Below are 16,189 nucleotides of genomic sequence, written 5' to 3' on the forward strand. Positions count from 1 at the left end.
TTCTCTACCATGCGACGGCTCTAAGACATGGCTACGAAATGCAACCGGTGAAGAACGTTCGACGGGTCTAGCGTTACTGTCAGTACACAGGGATGTTGCTATTGACACTAATACAGTTATTGAAATGATTGTAAATCAAAAAACACGTCGAATTGATTTTGTTCTGTGAATTCATTTTGTAACTATTAAGTTTCTTAACTTCAATGTACAGTATTTTATGTTCCTATCTATTGTCTTCTTTTATCGTTAGACATGGATTAAGTCAGACCCGAGGAGAACATGCGACTAAGGCTCAAAGCCCATCACTCAGAACCAAGACCAGCCAAGATCGATGTCTCTCGCCTCTACGATAGAAGATACGGTCGAAATATGCCATTGATGTTTCGAACCGCTTCGACGCACTCCTGCCATTTGAAAGTTGTGAAAACGCATGGCTCTCGTTCAAAAAGAATGTCCTGGAACCAGCGACAGCAAATGTTTGACGGAAAAAGCGTGCTAATAAAGCGTGGATTCAGTCGGATACGCTGGACGTCATACAACAGAGACGCCAGGCGAGGTTACTCGGTGACATGCTAACCTATACAAGCATTAATGGGGTCTACAACAAACCGATACAGCGAGAAAAGAAACTGTTTCTGGAAAGGAAGGCACATGAGCTAGAGGGTGCAGCCAAGAAAGGTGACGTTGGCAGTCTCTACAACCATCTCCGTGATCTAACAGGAGACATAGCCCCCTCGGTTGCATGTGTTGTCTCTGTGGATGGTATGCCGCTCAGTGACGAAGCTGCCCAGGTCAGTCGATGGAAAGACCACTTGTCGGGCCTCCTGAACATCAAAGCTATAGCGCAGACTGATCAGGAGCTCATCAGCCTAGCCGCCGTCACCCAGAATCTGCAGCCAAGTGACACAGAAACTTCTTTCACGTCTTCAGAAATCTACTCAGCATTCTAACATGTGAAAAACAACAAAGCGGCAGGTATATGTGGAATATCTGCTTAGCTCTTGAAGTATGCCGGACTGGCGATGCTACTTTGGCTCCATATGCTGTTTTCTGGGGTTTTGGCGCACAGAATGGATCCTGAAGGACTGGCGAGCAGGTATAATCCTGCCCTTATGGAAGAGAAAGGGGAGCAAGAGCATCTGTTCGAACTACAGAGGCATAACGCTACTTTCAGTGCCTGGAAAACTCTTTGTTCTGACCATGCTGGATAGATGCACGAGTATCCTCAGAAGAAAGAGGAGAGTCCAGCAGGCAGGGTTTATTCCCGGGAGATCCACTGTCGAACAAATCTTTACCATGCACCAGTTAATTGAGAAGACGAAGGAATTCAGGAGGAAAGCATATGTAACCTTTGTGGACTTCAAGGCTGTGTTTGACTCGATGGATCGCAACTCGCTCTAGCTGATACTTCGTTCAACAGGTCTATCAGACAAATACTGCAAGTTGTTTGAAAAGCCTTACGAAGAGACCGTTTGTTGCGTCCAAGTCAACGGCAAACGGAGCACGACATTCGGCATCAAAACCGGTGTACGACAAGGGTGTGCTGCCGCCCCGGAACTGTTCAATTACGTGATAGACCATGTCATGACACGAACAACAAATCGCCTGTCCTATGGTCTGCAGTTTGGAGATCGCGTTCTGACGGACGCTGACTTCGCAGATGATCTTGGTCTCGTTGCTGACTCGATCGACCAGTTGACTGACACTCTGGAAGTTCTACAGGAAGAGGCAGCAAAGTTGGGGCTGTAAATAAACTGGCTTAATGCAAAGATAATGACAATTGAGCCCCCAAGCCGAGTCTCACCCCCTGAGAACATAACTGTTTTCGGAGCTCCTGTTGAAGTTGTAAAGATCTTCACTTATCTTGACTCCGTGCTGTCTAAGAAAGGCTTTATAAAGGAAGAGGTGAGCAACTGAGTTTCAAAAGCCTCGTCTATCGTCGGAAGGCTCAAGAATCTCTGGAGAATACCGCATATATCTAGGCGGACGAAGATGCGAATTTATAATGCATCCGTAGGCTTCGTCCTCCTCTATGCAGCGGAAACCTCGTCTCTCAAATCAACAATCCTCAAAACGATAGACGTCTGCCAGACGAAACAGCACCGTCGGATTAAGGAACTCCGATAGGACGATTTTATAAGCAACACAAGGTTGCTCACACTCACCTCCCAAGTGCCATTCTCCGTCCAAATAGCGTACCGTACTCTCAGATGGTTCGGACACCTCCTGCGTATGCCGACGACAACCCCAGCCCGAAAAGTCTACGATTTTGACGCTAAAGCTAATGGCTGGTCTTGCCTGAGGGGCAGACCTCAGACAAGGTGGAAGGATAGCCTCAACAAATTCATTGAGATAGCTAACATCGCTGTCGAAGAGGCCCCACTAATAGCAGTAGACCGGTCAGCCTGGAGGAGCAGAGTTGCGACGTTCTCTACGCCACCCCCAACGTGGCAGGAGCCTTAAGTCAAATAAGTCAAGTAAGTCGAGGAGAACCCCTCCCCCCAAATAATTTCCTGGATACGTTCATGCCTAAGGTTATGAACTTGAAACTTTCAGGACGAATGCTACTGCAACTACTACTACTACAACTTTTAATGCAACTACTTGTAACTGGGACTAATTGCGACTCCCTTTACTTGCGACTACAACTTCATGCAACTGTAAATTCTTGGGACTTCGAATACGACTACTTGTGACTCCTTCATTAGCAACTACTTTCAGAAAATATAGAAGGAATTATCGAACAAAATCAAAACACACTATGTGCACGTTGGTCGTCAGAAGGGCGTATCAGCAACATCTCAGGAATGGATGAGGGTATTAAGATGAAAATTTTAGACCATACTGAAGAAGATATTGGAAAGCGATCGAAGGACAACCTGCCTCCCTCGCCCTCTTTCAGGGCCCCCGATACTGATAGAAATTTTGAAAAATCTATTTTGTTCAAAACCGTCAAAAGTTCTAATAGCTAAGCTTCTGAGGATGTCATGCCCCCCCCCCCCAAAGCCCTCGAGGCAAGGGATGTAAATTATGCACTTTTTCTAACAGGATTTTTCATTAGATAAGGAGGAATTTTTGATCCTGGGTGGGTCCGAAAAGGCGAAGGGGATTAAGGTGAAACTCCAGGAATAGTTGAGCGTGATGCTGAACTAAACCGAAGACAATAGATGCATCCGGGTTATCAAAAAGGCGTACCTGCAATATCTTAGGAACAGCTATGGGTATTAACTTGAAACTTTCAGGGTCTCTACTACTACTATTACTGATCCCCAAGGGAGCTCCTCAGGGAGGCGGCTAGAGTTCAAAGAAAGCGTTTAAGGTAGTTGGTCAATCCCCAATAGTAGTTATGTGGTATTAAAGGGATCAAAAATTCAATTCAAGGCATGACAAGAAACGTGGTCTTTGAGTTTCTTTTATAAAAATCAAGCAGAAAGGGCAGCAATATACCAGAAACGCTGAATTCCAAGGTTACGATGATTTCACACACAAAAATATTCCTCTTCAGCTCCTGACAGAAGTTTGGGGTGTTACGGTTGGCACTAAATTTTTGAAAGGATTCGAGCTAAAGCTGGAAGAAATATGCATACTCCAGGATTTTAAGGAGGGGGAGTTACATGTTCTTTACAGTATGTACTAAACATATTTTGTGTACATATTGCAGATGGTATGCTATAATAGTTTTTTACGGATTTGAGTTTCCTCGTTCTTTTTCTTCTTTTTTTTTAAATCTTTTTGTAATATTTTCTTGCGAGGTTTAGCAGTTTATTGTAGTTTGTTGCAGTTGATATAGGATATGTTTTCGGAATTTTATAGATAGATGAAGTAAATTTTTTTTTTAGTATAGTCTTTTGCTTAGAAGAGGGGATAAACTAGACTTTTATTTATTCGACTAAGCATTAGTAATATTCTATTGACTTAATGTTTTGATTTCACAAGAATTTAAACCAAGTTTTCCTGAATAGCGATTAACCAAAGCAAGTGCGAGCGGAATCAAACTAAAAAAAAAACACTTGCCTGTCTTATATGCGCTATTGATATAAATAGAAGTCCTGATAAAAATCCGTTGTACTGGAAGTGAATATGGTCAACCATAAATAAACCAGGATTGGAAGCTAACAAAATAAAAGCAATCACGTTTGTGGAGGTTAGCTTGGCTGTTCTGGTATCTACTGGCATGAACGATGAGCAGACTCTAAAAGTAAACAAAGGTTGTATACATAAATATAATAAGTAAGGCCATATCCGGGGGGTGGGGGTGGGGTAGAGGTGGTTAGGGGGCTTTACCCCCCCCCCAAAAAAAAATGTTTTTCCGATTCGTAAAAACGTAAAATAAATTAATATAAACAAATTTTTGATGCCTTTTTGTAAGTTTTTTAACCCTCCCCTCGGAAAAAATCCTTTTTTAACCCCCCATCCCCGGGAAAAAAAATCCTGGGTAGGGCCCTGATAGCAAGTCATAGATTTGCCCATATGTATTGATTATTCCAACTCTCTTCATTCAATCAGTCAGATCAGACTTCATTTCTCAGATTGCCTCTCGTGCCGGCATGAATACTCTGCCTGAATTAGCTAAAAAGTGTCATTTGTATGGAGCCTTCAAAAAAAAAAAAAAAAAAAAAAAAACAAAAACATTTATTATTTCTTAATTTTTTTTTTCTCTTTTTTTTACCTCAATGTGATAGATTTCTATCGGCCAAGTCAGAAATGTATGTTTGTATTGTTTTTTATTGGACACATCACTTTGATCTCGCTAAGTTTTCGGCGGATAACCAATGGTGAGAGGCTCTTTGTCATTTCCTCTTAGAGTTGTGTTGTTTCCCCTTCTTCTTTTTCTTCCTCTCGGCATTGCCAGCCATAAAGCCTTGATGTCTCTACCGACTTCTGAACACCCCAATTACCAATGTTTGCTGTGGATTGTGTCACAAATGTTACTCTCAGACTATGTCGGCGTCCACATCTGATAGTCGAGAAGAACTGGTAGCATTTGTAGATGACACTACTCTAGGTGCTGCAGCTCCGGAGGAGTCATCCCTTATTCTAAAGCTTCAAGCAATGACTGAGAAGATTGGTTTGACATAAATCAACTAGCTTTAAATGTAAAAAAGTCGTACCTTCTAATTTTTTCCCGTACAGGTTTGAGTTGCCCCTCCATTACTGGGCTTCTTACACCAAGAGGATCCATAAGTCGCCCCCCGGATTGATATCTGTAATTCCTGAGAGTAATTCTGGATGAAAGTTTATCTCTTTAATCGTATTTTCGAGTAATAAGCTTGAAAATTTTCCGTGGACGTGGACTAATTCGTAAAGCGTTTATATCCTTTTTCTATGCTCGGCCTTTAACATTTCTCTCCCATTTTCATTTGCAAATGCTACTGTTTGTTTGTATAGATGTCTACATTTCCTTCTGTACTTGCTCCTGTTATGTTCTTCATGAAAAAGCGGTAAAAGTTCTCCAGTCAGCTACACACACTCCTGTTGACCTCCTTAAGATTAGAGATAATTATGTTATATCTCTATCTTCGTTGGCATATCAATTTTTCCACGGAGATCTCCCATGTTGTTTTCTGGACTACTTAAACCATTAGGGGAATTCCATCTTTATACAGTTTGAAACTTGGAGAATGTGATAATTCCGGCTACTCCCTCGGTTCGTTCAGACTTTGATCTGGTCGTGACTGTGGGACGTGCTTGGAACTTGGTTCCTGCTGAGATTCGTCAGTCACGAAGGCTTGGCTTCTTTAAAAAACATATGAAAAGTTTCTTATTAAAGGGAAATATTAAATACTTTTTAGTAGGTTTATGGCTTTTTTGGAGGGGGGGGGGGGTGGTTGGGTTGTTTTGTTGGCGTTGGACCCTCAAGGATGAAGAGAATTTTATTTTGTTTTTCATTGTCGAGTGATAGGAGGGTCGCTGTTTCGTGTGGACTGTCGGTGAGTTAACTTCTTTTCTTTATAGATTTATAAATTAGACATTGTTTAGTATTGGTAATGCCAAGTTTTAATATTAGTCTTTTATTCTATGTTGTTTCCCAAATAACGGGCCATTGACTCCTTTGGGATATTGTTTTTGTAATTGTTATTTATGGAAATAAATGGAACTTGAACTTGAACTTGATATTTACTTTTGCTATTTAAACTTATTAATGAATTGCTTCTCCTGAATAAATTTATCAATCTATTTAGATGCGCATACAAGTTCTATCGTTAACAGTAGTAAACAACGAGTAAAGTGTCGTTGTTCTCCCAGTAAGCCAAACTTAAAAATTCAGACTTGAAGATAATACACAGTGAAAAAGATTTTGTTTTTAATTAATTCGAAATATGTCATTTTTATTAAGATTCGAACTACCCATGCAACAGTGTTTGCATACAAATCTTGAAACGCTACGACAAAAGGGTGAAATCCCCTCAAAACACATCACACCTTAGTGTTTTACTTCCCAACCAAAAATACCCAAGTTAAGTATTGTATCCTGAACCTTAAGCTTAGACGGAGGTCAAATGGAAAAAGTGCATATAAAGACATAATTTTTAAATCTTATTAAAACCAGTATCAGCTGGACCCCCTTCTCTCATCATATATGCAGACATGATCTTAGTTTTTAAATAAAGGGCATATTATATGGCAAGACTGGAATGTACACCATTCATTGGCGTCAATGGGGATTCCCCCTCTAAATTAAAAAAATACATTTTATTTTATATCTTTATAAAATTGAAAAAGTCTTGCCCCCGTCCCACAAGATTTTCGCGGATTGGCTTCACCACTGAAAACGAAGGAAATCAAAAGAAAATAAAAGGTAAACTTCTTTTGAAATGCACTCTTAGCCATAATACTGCAATGTTTCTCATAATAGAGCGATGACGTGCCACGGCAAGGTGACTTAGCTAGAAATGTAAGTCTAGGCACCTAGACCTCCTCTGCAATCTAGAAAATTGTATGCAAACGAGTAATTTTGGACTCAAAATTAAGTTTTTTTTTTGTTCTTTTTTTTATTAAAAAAAAATAGAGTGATAAATAACCTTAAACAAGTAGAAATAAAATTGAATAATAACTAGAACTTTAAACGAGCATAAAGTAGATTTACATTACTAGGCAATGTTAAGCCCTTGGGAAACACTTTGATTTTGTTTTTTCACTGTCCATTAAATTCCGTAGTTTTGAACCCTTTAGAATTTTTAAAAGGGTATTTTCCAAGAAGAATTTGTGATAAAAAAAAATGAAGAAATATTCCTTAAAGAGGTCCTCAAAATACGCTGTTTTCCCGAGAACGGTCATGCACCACCACCCACTGAATCAAGAAAGAGCTCTCAATCTGTCAATCCTTCCAGTGTCCGGGCCTGGTGAGGTTTCCCGTGTTGAGTCAAAAACCAACTCATATTCATATTCTGACACCCAATAAGTGGGTGTCAGAATTGTGCGTTTTAAAACCCCCAACTTGTTTTTATTTCACACTTTCGTCATCGTCTTTTTAATAATTTTTCAAAAAATAGCTTAAAAAAGTATTAGACCCTCCCATTTTTGTCCTTAAAATGACAAAAAGAGTAGTCTTAAAATTTTTATTGTCTTTCTAAGGAAAAACAAAGACTTCATTCTACTGGCCTGCTCAGTTATGTTTTATTTTCTTGTCAAACACACAAATGTGAAAATAGAACTTGAGCACAGCAGGTACAAATTATGTTTCCTAATTTAAATTCGAAACCAAACAAGAAGTATTTTATTTCTATTATATTGGACTTGTTAAAAAAAAGTGCATTTTATTGAACATTGAATGTCTTTCTTTCTTTCTTTGTTTTGCAGCGTTATTTATATCTGTTAATTTGTTTAAGCCAGTCTTACCTCGTATGTTTGTATATGCTTATACAAGCATAATACAAATTGTGAACAATAATTTAGTTAGTTTATTAGGCTATAAAAAAGAGACTTGATTAGGAAAAACGAACAAGTACTAGAATTTGTTGCTACTTCTAAAATGAACCATTTACGCAAGCTAATGCTGTATCACTTAGCCCTTGCCATAAAACCTAACCCAATCTATATTGTTGCTTATAAAATTACAGAAAGTGCAACCTAAGACTAAGGTACATTTTCTCAATTCATTACGTTTATTATTAGTTTCTGGCGTATTCGTTGGCAAAACAATTTCATTTTAAATCTATCACCGATTGAATGCACAAAATATCTTTATTATAACAGGGAAATCAAGTCATTGTGCTAAATAATTATTTAAAATCGTTGCATAACCACTGGAAAGAATACAAATTTCTCTACCCTAAAATGCACTGAAGCAAATAAAAGGCTGACAAATGAATCCAGCTCAAACAACGCGCAACATGAGTACCTTTCTATCTGAATTTTGTCAGTGAAACGTGCGGGGGGGGGGGGGGGGGGAAGTTTAATATGTCATCAGTCCAGTTATGCCTGGGCCCACTTGTTTGGTTACAAGGCGCAGCCGATCTGTCTTTGTCCCAAAAATTGACATAAAAAGGCGGAAGGGAACAGTCCACAGGCCCCAATTTTGCCTCCAATTATACTGGTTGAAAATCTGTGTATGATTCCAGTTCAAGCATGGTGCAACAAGCCAACCATATAGCTAGTTGGAGGAGCAGGGGGTTGTTGGAAGGCCCAGGGGCTTGTCCAATATCCAACACAATCGGTTTTTTATTCATGCTAGGGGCAGATTTGAATCCCAAATTGGTTCTCTGATGACGCAGGGTGAAAATCCATGCATAATTTCAGTTCAAACTAGGTTCCACATGCCTATCTTTATGGTAAGAACTTGGTAGTTGGAGGGCAGGAATGCGGAGGAAGGGATAATAATTCTTTAGTTCCTTAATTATAAAGATTGAAAACATTTACGTGATTTTGGCTCAAAAAAGCGCAACATGTTTACTTTTCTACGAAACAGTAGGGACGATAAGGATTTAAAAACAAATTCCACTGGTCTACATTGTGTTGCTAGCTTTTTTTTGCAATGAATCGAAACTCAGCTTGTTTTTGCGTGGCTTCATTATCCAATTATTTTTTGTCGGTGTGGGCCAAAGCAATGAAGTTGTCAGTCCCACAAAATTTACAAACTTGTGTAACAAGAATATTTGTTAAAAAAAAAGTGATGTAATATACATTAATCAGCTCTCCATTGAATGTTAATGAGATATAAAAGAAACTATATCTCTCAAAATTCAAATGTAGACTTTCTTGGTGTTGGCGAGCTTTCTAGTGTCATTACTAAGAAACGAGCAAAGGGTAAGTTACAATTTCACTATGAATAAGAAAATGGTTAAATTTAAGGAAGCACATGTGGTATACCTTCCTCTAACTCAGTTCCACGTGAAAAAAAAATTAACTTTCCTACCAGTGGGGAAATGCCACTCTTTTCGTTCATACTAAAGAAAAAAAATTGGCCCTTCTTGGGCCACAATTTCAGGGACAAAAAGACAGTTTTGGGGATGTTTTTCAGTCCCCATCTTTGGAACTGAACCATTGTTGTTGTTTTACTGTTTTTTTTTTGTGAATTGGGTCTCTTTGGCCCAAAGACTTGCGAACATACGTTTCAAGCCAATTGGAAAAATATGTTTGGTCCATTTTCGGGGAATCCATGACTCTAACCTAAATCCTTTTTGGGCATTAGGATTCCCTTGTCTCAAGGATTTACAGTGGTAAGAGCCAGGCCGTTAAAAAAAGGGCCCCAAAACAAAAAACAAAGTTAGAACTGAGCCACTTTTTGTGCATTGGGGTCCACTGGGACTCTTTTACGGATGAATGTTTCAAGAAGAATACATACCTCTCAGCTCATTTTCACAGGCCCGTACCCATGTCCTCACTCTAAAAATTGCCTTTTATATAAGGGTTCACTTGACTTTACAGGAATTTTGACCCAGGAACTTAATCATGAATGTTTCCAGCGGTTCAAAAAAAGTAGGGATTTTAGCCGCATGTTTGGGCAAACCAAGAGTATTTTCTCTATTGTTTTTGGCGCATTGGGTTTCCTGTGGCCTAGGGACTTAAGGGTATAACTTTCAAGCCTATCGGAGAAAAAAATGTCTCTTTTGGGACGCGTTTTGAATGGGATTGTGCCTCGACCTAACATTTGTTTGTACTATTGGGTCTGTTTGGCCCCGCAACTTACAAATGTGAGGATTAAAGCGATTAGACACAAAAGCTTGTTCAATCTATTTTCGAGCCCCTAAACTCCCGTCATCTCCAATCCGAAAAATTATGACGTCCTCCTGGTCCAAGGACGATCTCTAAAATCAGATTGTCACAAACCAATTGGACAGTCAAGACCTAAGCATGTCCGCCTTGTTTTTACTATAAAGCCTTTTCGTGAACAAGTAGTCAAGTCGCATCACTTAAGGCTTAACTCCTGAGGCTGTTTGGATCATGTCATCCCTGAAGGCATATTAACTGGAGCTTTCGCTTATTTTGAGCAAAACGACTATCTAGCAACTTTGATTTGACACCATGGGGGGGGGGAGGCACTGAGAGGCCAGAGGCGAAAAAGGGTCCGGAAGAGGGGCTGTATGTCTTCCAATCACTGCCGGCATACGAAGCAAAAACACTCTGACCTCTCAGAATTTGAATTGGAAAAATCGTCATGCTTCCCAGCAATCCTTGCTTTATCTAGACGAGAGAATACATAATCATATTTATAATACAATCTTATAAAATTATAAGAAAAAACAGATTTGCTTTGTAAAACCTCTCTGGTGGTTAACTTAATCAGGTAATATGAATCCAAGTCCCATTCAATGATATGGAAATGTGCTGCAGTGAGAATTATTTAGTTGAATAAAATTTTCATCGAGGACCTCATGAAAATTGAGAGTTCAACCAATCAATCAAACAATCAATCAACCTTTTATTTATAAATATATGAACAAACGAAACAATCAACATGAACATTTCGACTCAAAGCACTGCATGTGCGAGTCACACCTGATATTGGTAAACAAATTTATATCACACTATGAAATGAAAAGAGGAGAGCTAATAACATAAGAGAGGGATAAAGAATTAGAAAGGAAAGGATTGAGGAGAGGTGGAGTCAAAGAAGGAGAGTGAGAGGATAAGATAAAAAAGAAAAATTAAGACATTAACTCATGCGGTATCAAATACTGTTTAAGAAAGGTATCGTTTTTGGAGGTGCCAAATGATTTTATGGATTTAATAGATTCATTAATTGAGTTCCATACAGAAATACCTCTATAAACTGGAGAGCGCTGAGACCTTGTAAGTCTTCTTCTCGGTAGCACAAAATTGTACTGGTAGCAACTGAGAGCTCTTCCTCGATGGATTGTGCTACAAAATTCGAAGTACCTGGAAAGACATGGAGGAATTTTAGTCACTGTTGTAGAGTAAGCTAAACGCAGATTATTAACGTTTATTATATCAGTTATATCTATTGTTCCAGTGTCTCTGTATCGGTCTATTGATGGGTATAGCTTGGGGAGGCAAAATGTCTCCTTGAATGCAAGGTTTCATGATCTCTTTAATGATTTTAGATGAGATTTGAATGTATCGCCCCAGACAGAACCGCAGTAGTTCAAGTAGGGGAAGACAAAATCATTATGAAGCATTTCCATCAAGTCAGCACTTAGAAGCAGGCTAGCTCTATGTAACATTGATGTTTGCCGTGAGACTGTTGAAGACAGCTGGGATATGTGATGTTTGAACAAAAGAGAGGAATCTAAAAATACACCAAGGAACTTTGTGACTGTGGTCTGAGGAATGGGATTTCCATTGATTGATAGTGCGACAGTGTGAGACAATGAGGAGTTTGAAGGAGCAGAAGTGAAGACTATGATGCAGCTTTTTATAACATTTACCTGCATTTTGTTATGAAAACACCAGTCAGATATTTCGTCAAGAGTTTTTTGGGCCTTTTTTGCAGCAGACTCTGATGATTCAGCAGCAATGAAGAAATTTGAGTCATCAGCGAATAGGGCTGGATGTGCCTTTGTAGTGAGACATGTTGTCAGGTAATTGATATACAAAATAAACAAGAGCGGTCCAAGTACCGACTCCTGAGGTACGCCCTATTTTACCGGCAATTGTGCCGACACACTACCCTCCACAATTACACACTGCTTACGATCAGTCAGGTACGATGAAAACTACTCGTGAGCAACACCATATATTCCAATGGAATGTAATTTTGTGAGGAGGATGGAATGACATATCGTGTCAAAAGCTTTAGTGAAATCCAAAAAAATCCCTAGTACCTTTTCTCCAGCATCCTGGCAATTTAATATGTATTCAAGTAAATCAACTAAGGCATACAAAGTTGAGTGATAACGCCAAAACCCGTATTGATGGGGAGAAAGTAGCAGCATGCCATCGAGGAATCCATAAACTCTGTTATAAACCACTCGCTCGAGGACTTTTGATATAACCGGTAGAATTGATACGGGTCGATAAGACTCTTGTCTCCTTTTTTGTAGAGGGGAAGGACTAATACACTAGGATAAACTCAGGTTGCTAGTGAAAGGTTGACCAAGTGTGTAAGTGGAGCTATAAGACCTGCAGAGGCCTTCTTCAAGACATAGTTGCACAGCCCAAAGGTGTCTTGGGTTTTACCATTTGGCAGCTTACTGATAAGCACTAGTAATTCCTCTTTCGTACATGGTGCTATAAAAAGACCTGATATTGTTCTACTGTGGGTTTGTTCAGGAGATGGGCCAGAAGCATGTAGAGATGTCTGATTAATGAAAAATTGATCAAAAGCATCAGCACGAGATTCGTTTGCTACTGTCTCACCACGCATATTTATTATTTCTTTAGGTATAGCCACCTTCTTCCTTTTTTGACATATTATTTCATGAACCTACCATAATTTTATAAAGTTATTCTTACGTTAATTTATTCTATCCGAATACTACCGCATTTTTGCATTACATACTAATCCGTTTAATGTATTTCTGTACTTTTTGTATTTCTCTCGCGCTTCAGGAGTTGTATATTTACAAGCTTTCAGGTACTGTCTATTTCTGTGTTCGGTAGGCTAAACGAGATCTTTCGTCATTCAAGAAGTTTTGGGAACACTTTTGATCCGACTTGTTCGTAGAGGAAAACACCGTTCTGTTAACTGTTGAAGCCGGCTCGTGAGTGCATTTGCTGCCATATCTGCAGAAGACGCATGAGTTATAGCAGACAAATCATTTGATTTCAGGGTTTCAGTAAACTAATCAATGTTTTTTTTTTTTGGGGGGGGGGGGAATTTCCATACGTGAAAACACGATTAGGCGCTGACATAGTGGTCCGGCCTGCCCTTGTTGGGACCATTGTGATGACTGGGTAGTGATCGGAAACATCAGATGTTATAATATGCGAGGTAAAAGATGTGTGAGGGTTAAAGGAAAGGAATATGTTGTCAATCAGTGTTGCAGTATTTCTAGCTGTACAATACCGTGTGGGAAAGAATACAGTGGGGAGAAGACCAGATGATACGATTGTATCAAGGAACGAACGCGAGTTGGCGTCACCGTCAGTCGTCAGCAAGTTGATGTTAAAGTCACCCATAAGACAAGTATTTTTACCTCGATCACATTCATTAATCTCCGACATAAGCTGCTCAACTTGCGAACAGAAAATGTCACTTGGAAATGGAAATGGGCTTAAAAAAAAGGCGTACGAAATCTACTGGAAATGACTTTCCAAGGATTTCAGATCGACTACGTTCGACCGCAGCATTAAAAATTGATTTCAAGTCATCGCGGAACTTGTAAGAGATAGATTCATTTACAAATAATGTAATGCCACCGGAGCACTTTGTTACGTGCCGTGGAAGATGTATGGCCTTAAAACCGGGCGAACAGTATGACGACATGTCATCTTGAGAAGACAGCCAAGTTTCAGTTAAACCAACTAAACTAGAAGAATTTTTCCTTTCAGTAGTGAATGTAAGAATATCATCCCATTTGTGTTTAATTCCTTGAACATTATGGCAGAAAAGATTAAACGTATCATTAGTAGAAATTGCAGGAAGTATTTCTTTAAGATGTTCTTGGGGTGTTGCATATGAGCAGGACGAGGCACTCACCCTGTCTATCACGGGATGCAGCTGACTCGTCATCACATCCTGGCAGATTGAAAAATGCGGTTTTCAGCATGGACTGTTCAGTTAAGAATGAAAAATCATTCATCGTCGAGATCACCGATGTTTTTTATTTTCATCAATTAGACTAAATAATGATAGTGGAGGAAAACAATAATAGCATGAGTGTTCCGGTATTCGTAGTGTTTCGTGATGATGTGCGCTGATGATGACTTGTACCGCCAAAAACGGGCAGCCCGCATGGAAAAAAATCCCTGTTCCTTCTCCCCCTTTTTTTGATTCTGAGAAATCCGACCGTCGATCACAACTTGAAGAGAGGCATAAGCCGGAAATAGAGCAGGAAAAGCATAAGCAGGATTTGAAGTAGAAAGAGAAAAAGAAATGGGAAAGAGAAGTAGAGAGAGAAAAAGAAATGATAGTACCAAGGTAGAAAAGCAACAATGTTACAAATTAATTACATCCATTAATATTATTATCAATACTTTCTTAGTTTTCAATACCCCCGATCGAAGTATCAAGATATCTTTTCAAAATGATAATCCCGTCCTTATTTGGCACTTTACGGGCACTTGTGGGTCCATTTTTAACCATAAAGTTTCCATCAGTGGTCCCGACATTTTTAATTCCAAATTCAGTTTTAGCATATGCGAAAAACTCACGTTTAGTTTATGTTAGGCATTCAGTGACAGACATTCTAGACCCTTTGAGTTGCTTCCTATTTTTTTAAATCTGCGACCGAGCTCTAATGTTTGAAAGTGTAACGACTGTCGGTATTGGCAGATTTGACACTTTTCGTCCGATTCTTCTATCAGAGACAAGATTAGAGGCATCTACAGTACTGCCAGGACCTTTCTGCGCAAATATTTCCGTAAGTTTGTTTTCTACGTTCTCCTTTATAACAGTGTTCGTTGTGACATCTTCTTTGAGGCTGAAAAATATCAGTTGGTTACCAAGCGACGCTTGTTCAAGGGTCTCATGGTGATTGTCTATTGTCCCTTTGATTTCACTGACTGACGCTTTCACAGCATTAGTAGCTAGATCGATATCGGAAGCGGACTTCTCAAGGAATTTTCGAAGGACGGACTTCCCTGATCAAGTTCACAGAGCTTGTCTTTCACCATTTTCTCAAGATCGAGCGACAGACTATTGCAAATCTCCGTTTTGATGTTTTCAATGGTGGACTCACTCGGTTCTGTTCTCTGATTTACAGCACCCAGTTTGCTAACGGCTGTTTCAACTTCTAGGCTGATTTTTAAGTCCAAGTCCCTTTCGATTTTGTTAGTCCACTATTTTGTTTTAACTTTCAGTTGGTTTATTTGGTTTGTCTTCGTTGCCCGAGAACTTCACTTCTGAATCAGAGTTCATTCTTCTACCACCTGCCGTTAGAATCTGCAACTTAATTTTATCCGAACCAGACACTTTACTTGCCATTGTCTTTCCTTCAGCCACCTAACCAATTCTTCTTCCTTCGAATATCTCTCGGCAACTTATTGATTATGTTGTAATAATGTCCTCAATAGGCACAAAATAATCTTCAATTGCCCCTTTCAAAATTATTGAGCTAGACGGCCATCATTCAGCCATCTCTTATATTTTCCTTCAGCACCTTCAGAAAATTATGTTAAAAAAACGAATAGCAGTAAACAAAAACTTACTGGCAAGGGGGGCAATTGAATCCCCCCATTTTCCATGTGCCTTGCAATAAATCACGTCCACCAGCGGTTAGTTTGCTTATCCAATAATTAGTTTGTTTATCCAATAGATTACGTCACAGTGTATTTGGCACGGAATACAGCGCAGGAAAATTTTCGAACTTGCTCGGTTGAATGCTAGTTGCTAACTGAGTTCAACCATCAAACAGAGTTCAAGTTTGGGGAAAGTCTGTTGACCTGAGAAATGTCTTTAGATCTTCAACAACAGCATGAAAAATCCAATCGTAACTACCCTCACAGAGGATAGAGGAAAGCACTCCTTTACTAAAGCTTCTAAAAATAGTCTGAAATTCCCTCAGAATACTAAAAACACACTCTTGTCAGTTTCAGACTCATGACAACACCCCCACCCCTCCTCCAGTCGAGGAAGAGGTCATCCAAAATCGTCACGAGAACTGTCGTTGTAGGCTTGTGTTTGTGG

At 39.4% G+C, this 16,189-nt stretch overlaps 1 protein-coding gene across 1 annotated transcript in view; it reads right to left on the reverse strand.

The window, feature by feature from the left end:
* Nucleotides 1-16,189, reverse strand: part of xit (ALG6/ALG8 family glucosyltransferase xit) — a 170,481-nt gene that overhangs the window by 94,218 nt on the left and 60,074 nt on the right. Inside the window, exon 3 of the mRNA XM_089088859.1 lies at nucleotides 4,015-4,192. Within this exon, the coding sequence (XP_088944985.1) occupies nucleotides 4,015-4,192 (178 nt within the window). The remainder of the gene's footprint in view (nucleotides 1-4,014; nucleotides 4,193-16,189) is intronic.

Source organism: Artemia sp. Qi Xiang Cuo, chromosome 5, assembly GCF_049724085.1.
Source record: "Artemia sp. Qi Xiang Cuo chromosome 5, ASM4972408v1, whole genome shotgun sequence".
Taxonomy (NCBI): domain Eukaryota; kingdom Metazoa; phylum Arthropoda; class Branchiopoda; order Anostraca; family Artemiidae; genus Artemia; species Artemia sp. Qi Xiang Cuo.